Source organism: Lycium barbarum, chromosome 11 (assembly GCF_019175385.1).
Source record: "Lycium barbarum isolate Lr01 chromosome 11, ASM1917538v2, whole genome shotgun sequence".
Taxonomy (NCBI): domain Eukaryota; kingdom Viridiplantae; phylum Streptophyta; class Magnoliopsida; order Solanales; family Solanaceae; genus Lycium; species Lycium barbarum.
This window is the reverse complement of record NC_083347.1, coordinates 2,889,221-2,897,065: the sequence shown is the minus strand read 5'-3', so window position 1 is coordinate 2,897,065 and position 7,845 is coordinate 2,889,221. Positions and strand designations below refer to the sequence as shown.

The 7,845-nt window shown below is 36.0% G+C and overlaps 1 protein-coding gene across 1 annotated transcript; it reads right to left on the bottom strand.

Moving 5' to 3' along the window:
- Nucleotides 1–329: 329 nt before the first annotated feature.
- Nucleotides 330–7,362, bottom strand: LOC132617128 (serine/threonine-protein phosphatase PP-X isozyme 2). Its single transcript, XM_060332049.1, has 8 exons — nt 7,017–7,362; nt 4,135–4,287; nt 3,075–3,137; nt 2,917–3,002; nt 2,493–2,568; nt 2,155–2,423; nt 1,941–2,019; nt 330–935 (listed from the first exon to the last, which is right to left on the bottom strand). The coding sequence occupies exons 1-8, from the start codon at nt 7,155–7,157 to the stop codon at nt 885–887; spliced, it is 918 nt and encodes a 305-aa protein (XP_060188032.1). The 5' UTR covers nt 7,158–7,362; the 3' UTR covers nt 330–884.
- Nucleotides 7,363–7,845: the final 483 nt, after the last annotated feature.

Below are 7,845 nucleotides of genomic sequence, written 5' to 3'. Positions count from 1 at the left end.
ACTGTTCTTTAAGAACTGTTTGTTTTCGTCATATAACCGTAAGTTACTGCCTGCCAAGGAGGTGATCGGGTGTTTCACGCTTTCAGCCCACTTTGGGACAGTCATCGACAAAATCTATCGTATTACGTATATTATAGCTACGTGTATGACTTATTTTCAGTCTGTCCCCTCTGCTTTATTTTCCAAGAATAGCATATTCTTTATACGTTTGACCATATTAGTTAGTTCTTGGACTTTTTGATTCCATGAAATATCTCTCGATTTGTTGTCCAGATGCTTCCCCGAGAGAGGAACTATACTCAATCTAACTATTGTAATAGTATCAAAGATAAGCCTAAAAAAGTTTCATCTTTGACTCGAACGTTTCTTGATCTGGAACATGGTAAAAGAACACTTGCCCTGTTTGTTGTTTACGCCAAATCAAACAATATAACTTTACAAAATGTGCACGTTTTTGTTAACACAGCCTGAATTGCATTTAATGCGACATGGGACCAAGAAACATTTACCGATTTACCGAAGTCCAGATGTAACAAGATGCCCGAATATGGTCCTCGACATCAGTCGTACAACTCCTTTACAGGAGAGTGAAGCTTGCCTCATAATTGCAACTTCCACTTCAATGTCCCATTCTATTACACACCATCATTACAGAGGAAAAATAATATGGGATTTCAAAATGGGGAACATGCAATCAGATCTCAGTAAGATACAGAAACCCCAACAATGGAACCATTCTTTCTGTAAACCAAGAAGCCTTTCGACCAGATAACCGGTAAGTATCTAACATGAATCATGTGAGAGCATCCCCGTCCTGTGCTCTACAACCATATTGTCAAAGATATGGGTATATTGATAGCAAAAATTGAATCCTTTGTGTGGCCCTACAGGAAGTAGTCTGGTGGAGGCTTTTTAGCAGGTGCTCCTCTTGATTCCTGCATTTTAACAAAATCATACTCACACGGGCATCCAGGTATACAAGTAACTGTGTGCCTATCTAGGACAATAGTTGTAAAGAACAACTTTATTTGATAAAAAATTAGTGGTAAAGAACTACATACATTTTTCCTCACTGGAATGCCTATCACCAGATCATAACTTCATTCTTTTTTCTTTTTTTATTTTTATCAAGATCATTTCATTCTCGATCTATAACTTCGTATGAATAGGACCTTTTCCTGTAATTAGGATGTGTGATCTTGGGTGAATCTTGAAGAAATTGAAATGATGCCGGGACATTTATTGTTGACCCTAACACTGAAGGTGCTTAAGGTTGCGGTTAAAATGCGTTCAAAGGTGCTCAAGGTGGGTGGTCAACACTCTGGAAATAGCTTAGTGGAATTGAATAGTGCAATCCCGGCAACCCACATTAACTGATCTAAACTTAAGGAGGGCTTCAGTGATATGGATACTAAATAGGAGATGAAGTTTTTCATTTTTCTACTAGGAAATAAAGTTTTAGTATATAAGAGACTGGCTCAACGTTGAAAGAAGTCAGGTTATTGATGAATTTGAACTTTCATTAATAGGAAGAGTGGGTTCAATGTAACATTTCCAATGACTTAATATTCAGAAGGTATTCCTAGAGGGTAGAAAAAGTCCTTTCATGAAAGGGGACACATTTGTTGGCCAGCCTGGAAGGACATTGGGACAGTGTCATGAGGTTTTCTAAGTTCTTCCAGTAGCCCCAATTTCCTAATAGGCAGATTCTATTTGGTAAGTTCCGGTACTTCTGTGACCTATACATTGCACCTTCTTGCTGCACTGCATTTTGTTGTGTGTAATAAATGCCTCACTGATCAAAGAAATATAAAGGACAATGGGATGTGGAATTTCTGATAAACCATCGCAATGTGAAAATGCATATTGATAATTTAATAACCTGTGTCCTCATTCACCAACATGAAAAACTAGGAAGGAATAAGATTATATGTACATACCTGAGGAGCCGCTTCAAACACACGGAACTGCTTATTAAGATTCTCGTCTAGCTCAAGAATTGCTGCGACATTTCCACATCTGCAATTTTGTTGGGATGAATACAGAATATTTTATTCCGAAATACATGAAATGAACATACCTTTGAAAAAGAGAAAGAAGAATATGACAGAAAAGAAAGAACAAAATACAAACTAACCCTGTGACGTAACTGACCTGTAACAGTAATTCGGGGCAGACCAGACTGTAACTATCTGATTATTGAACATCCATTTATATCCTTCCATTACTAACTGATGTGCACGGCATATGTAGTCTATGTTATTTGTATGGTTAAATGAAGTGACAACACTGCCACCAAAAAGGTAACCTGCACCACGAGGACTCAATCCCCATCCATCAACGATGTCCTCCGGATCTGACCATAGTAGGTCACACATGGCACCCTCATGAGGAACTTCTTGCTTCCGATCAATAGTTCGAATCTGAGATAGACATGACGATGTCAATACCAAACGTAAAAGTTCAAGCAAACAGAAAGGCTAGTCCCGAACCTGGTCTAATGTAGATATTGTAGGAGAGAGACCACCATGAACAGAGAATATCTTATTCTCAATGAGAGCGGATAAGCTGCATTATGACCAAGACAAGTAATAGAGGTTTAGACCAATAGTAAATGTACCACAACTTGCTCACACAGTCATACATGGACACTGCTGGAAAGAGAAACGAGGAACATGCAGGATACCAATATCCAAAAACTCAAGTCAAGTACACCATGCAAGCAGACAAACTTGCAAGTCATGTGTTCCATTCAATGGGAACACAGAAGGTTCGATGAAGCGCATAACAGTGATTAGCCATGACAGAGAGGAAAGGTTCTGTGCCAAACTAGACAGCAATCGATAAAATGAAAATGCATCAGAAGTATCAGGTTGTTTCCCCAATTTTAGACATCGCTAGAATAAAGTAGCAAACCTTAAGTAGTCAAATATATCCGTGCAGTATCTCCAAACATTTACTGAACCATACTTCCGTAGGCACTCATCATAGAATCCATATACCTGAAAATTTTGAAGAGAAAATAAGATTACAAAATAAGTTTGAACTGCTGGGAAAGAAAATGAAGGACCAACCTGTGTGATCTGACGGCTCTCGTGGTTACCTCTGATAAGAGTGATCCGATCTGGATATCTCACCTGATTATGCATCACCAATTATTAGTATTTATTTATTTTGGATAATGATGTATCACCCATTACTTAAAAGAGAAAAGGGAATATGCTGAGTAACAAACATGAATTCGGACATAAACTCTACTATATGCAACTCAACAAGGAAAGGCACAAAGAATATTAGCATATTGAAGCAACGATTTTTTATGAAGAAATGTACGAGCCAGTTGTTTTTCAAAGAGACGTCAATAAGGATGAAGCAGTCAAGCAGAAATCTGCAACAAATGGCAAAGATGAAGAAGGGGGGAATCATGCACAGAACCAACAACTAGGTAAAAGAATGGCATGTCAAAGATGGTACTGCACGCAACTTAATTACAACTTCAACAAGCAAACTGACAGATCACATCCTCATGCCCACAAAGGTGGAGGAGGGTGTGTGTGTGTGTGTGAGTTGGGGGGGTTAACCATCCTTAAAGCTGATAATGATCAAACAAGTTGTAATGTTGATTTTTCTCTTCGAAATGCAACTGCGATATTTTTTGCTTCCTCATAAAAGTTCAACTGAGATATCGCAATATAGCTTATTTGCCATGTATTTAAGAATTCAAGGGGTCTCGATGTGGCAAAAAGATGTACTTATACAACCAACGCAAGCATATGTGGTTACCCCATAATGGAAGTTTTGAGCCAGATTCAACTATTTGGCATCCAATCGAAATAAACTCCACTTCAATTACATTACAATTTATTAAAAAGCATGAAGTAAACACAGGTTGGAATGCTTAATCTTAGATTACAGTCTACGCTGGGGTAGTTTCCTGAGATGTTATTTGTTTTAGAGGGGAAACAATAAACTGTAAACTGCAGGTAGTAGAGATATCCTTGTAACCAACTTTCATCAGTAAAGGCTATAGCATATGGGGTCAAGAATAATGTAAGTCAAAACAATTAGTTAAAACTTGGAAGAATATGTATATCTACCTATATCACAGGAAAATCAGTTAGAAACGTATAATACCTTAAGAGCTAGTAGAAGAAGAAATGTCTCAACAGAGTAAAATCCTCTATCAACAAAATCTCCGAGAAACAAGTAACTTGTCTTTGGACAATCACCTCCCACTTTGAATAGCTCTTTCATGTCATAAAATTGCCCATGGATATCACCACATATCTATACACACAAGAAATAATAGCTGATCCAGATATCAAGCAATACGCCAATACCAGAGCATAGATAAGTGGAACTCACATTAAAAAAAAAAAAAAGGAATCAAGAAACAAGCATAGCATGTAAGAATGTCATCTGCAAATTATAAGGTCAAATAGTCAATTAAATGACAAGTTTAGACAGAATTACATTCACTGCTGTAGCTTTTACAATTTCACAAGTCCATAATACACATTTCAGTATATCTCCCTAGGGACTCCACAATCCAATGCAATCAATGGTGATTGTCTGTCATCCAAAGCTCTACCCTCATATTTTGCTTCTTTTCTTTCTCGACATCCTGGCCCCTCACCAAATTTGTGAGCCCTCTTAATCCAACAGTTGGTGGTATATTTCAGCCAGAAACCCAGGATGAACCCCAGTAAGCAGCAACAACAATAACAACTAAGCCTCAAATAAAAGGGAAAAGCTCGTATTGAATTGAGTGTTGCACAGCATATATGAGAGTTCATGATATGGTTAGGCTATACTTTATCCCGAAGAAAATAAGGAGCATGTAAGCTACATAAAATAATGATACTTTCTTAATTTTCAAAATTACTATCTAAAACACAATCATTAATAAATGACCATATTAATAAAATTAATTTGATTTATCAAAAAGTTAATATTTTATACAACTAATGTAGAATACAAAATGACCCTGGAAACATTCTACGCAGTTCTCTTAACTTTCAAGATGCCCCTTCAAATTCAAGGTGACTCGTGTTTACAAATCAAGATGAACTTCAAGTCAAATAATGTACATCAAAATGAGCTATTGTTGCCACAGCATTCATTTGAATAGTGTCATTAAAATAGTGAAGGCCAAAGTGAAATTGAATTGGTATTACCATGAAATAACATTAACTGGATTGTGATGCCACCATGAATACAAGAGTCATCGCTAAACTAGAAACATCGCAGTCAGCCTAATCAAGTCGTTGACAAAGACAACATACTACCAATTGGACCATATCATCACAAGCCACAGTGCTAACTAGGCAATAATAATATAGCAGTGCTTGGCAATGACGTGTCGTAGCATTAAATTGGCAAAATGGATTACTAGCTCGACAAGTCAGCTGACATGGACTGATAACATCAATCATAAACAGATACGTAAGTAACTTGACATGTTAACTGACTAGTGTCACCAATCCTAGACAACTGATGATGCATGAGCCACATGCTACAGATGCACCAATGAAATTGAACTTTCTGTTTCACGTGTGAGCGCACCAAGAAAAGTTTTAAGGCTGAGGTGTTCTTGTTGTCTTCATCTTGATAACACAAACTCCCAATTTCAGAATTAAGTAAACTGAGGAAACACGACAAAATAGGTACGGAAATAGATGGGGTGCCAATGAAGAAGTAACCTTAAAGAGGGTGTAGTGCTTCCAAAACGGTTAACCATAAATAGACAAGAATATTAACACTATAAAAGGAAAAGTATGGCCAACTGCGTAGTGTAAGATACGTAGAGGTTACGATCTCTACTATAGAGATAGTAGTAGAGGAGAAGTAAAACCCTTATTCAACTGAATGCTGAACATATAATGGAGCTCCTTACATAGAGTTTTGCTGCGGAAGGTAAGGAACCTTCCAAATAAATGTGATTCGTAGTTATGAAAATATAATTTAATATGTTATATACAACTAATTTAGACATATTCTATTTAGCTGCACTAATTCTCTGGACTTTCAGCAAATACAAATAACATGTCAACTTCAAGAGGGCCCTCCACACATTTCATATCCCTCGACTCAAGCCTACCATGCCATAAGTTGAAGACTGCCTCACTTATCATAACAGTCACAACCTTCACATAAGCATGAATTTAGAGGCACCTTAGACAGGAGAAAGACAATAATGGATATAAACAAAAGAAAAATGCATCTCCCCAGTAAAGAATTCTTGGATACACCCTTGTTCATTTGGATTTTATAATTCTTATACCCTGTGTTACTCGGACTCTTCAAAAATATCAACGGGTGCGTGTCGGATCCTCCAAAAGTAGTGTATTCTTGGAGGATCCGACACGGGTGTGGCAGCATTTTTGGAGAGTCCGAGCTACTTCACTTATACTAGAACTCCAATTATGTTTAACTTCACAGTACCATTTAGGCTCGCAAAGAACCATTCATCTTGCTAACTATCACCATTTCTCCGTGTTTGCCGGCTTATTTTTATCATCATTTAGTTTATCTCAATGGATATTGACATTTTCTAGGTACTTGCAAACTAAATTCGAGACAGTTAACACTTAAAACCTACATATCAAACTAATTTTCTTAATTATCAGTAATATTATAGCTCGGAAAGACAAAAAAAAAAAAAAGGACAAGCAGACACCAAAATCCAGTATAAACAATTAATGAAAACTCTAATTACAAGTTGTTACGGAATTGAAAAACTATATAAAACAAAACAAAAAAATCAAAAAAATGGAATACCGCCAGATAAAAACCCTACATCATCAACACTTAACCTAGACTGAATCCTATAAAACAATTGAGATAATAAATATCTCAATTCTCCAATTGGAAAAGTAAACTCACACTTCAGCTCAGTATCTACGCTACAACATATTGAAGCAATAAATAACAATGAATAGATAAAAATTATACAATTTTTTTTTTTGTTGTTGTTGCATTTTATCACTCTAACATAGGGTTCAAATTGGACTTACAGTGACAGGCGCATCGACTCTCTGGACATTACTTTCTTCAACGAGAATTTCCATAGCTTTAAGACAAAGTGCCTTAACTTGTGATTCCTTTAACGGTTCACATCTCTTAAGTTGCTCAATTTGCCTGTCTAAATCTGACATTTTCGTTACTTCTTCTTCAAAGGTGAGCTTTGTAACCCTAAATCTACTACTACTACTACTATTCTCTTATCAGATTGAAGAGCATAACTGAAGAGAAATGCTCTCTCTCTCTCTTCTCTGCTTGCGCCGTCGTGTTCCCTCTTGCCGACTGGCCGCTTAATGCTCTACTTCTATTTTCTCTTTTATTTATTGCTCATTTGCCCCATTATTTAAATTAGCCTCTATATTATTTCAAAATCGTATGCCTGTGTTCATTTTATAAAGTCCCCTGTTAACTATAATTTTTTAGTGTGAAATTTTAATTTTCTTTTTCAATTATTAAATTTTAAATTAATATAGTTTATAAATATTCAATACATTGCTTTAAGATAGATATAGAAGTTGAATTAAAATTAGAGAAAATTACACTCTATGTCTATTTTTGAAAATATTTAAGCCGCGTAGCTCGTATTTTGAATTTATCATTTTATTTAGCTCATATGTGTGTATAAACACCTTTTATACACTTTATACAGGGTTGATACAATATGCATAATGCTTTCACCCCAGGTATTAGGTTGTATAATATTATATAACTGGATATATTGGGCTACGTGGCGTAATAATTTTTAAAATCTATATATTTTTGAAAAAAAATTCAAATTACTGAATTCAACCGAACGTTTGAATTATATTTAGCTCTGACCTT

Bases quoted from the DNA above. Each gene is read 5' to 3' on its own strand.
- LOC132617128 (XM_060332049.1), bottom strand. From the start codon at position 7,157: ATGTCAGATTTAGACAGGCAAATTGAGCAACTTAAGAGATGTGAACCG. The intron at 3,138-4,134 runs GTATTATACGTT...ATGCATAATCAG, and splicing joins TTCTTCTACTAGCTCTTAAG to GTGAGATATCCAGATCGGAT. The intron at 3,003-3,074 runs GTTGGTCCTTCA...CAAAATTTTCAG, and splicing joins AGAGCCGTCAGATCACACAG to GTATATGGATTCTATGATGA.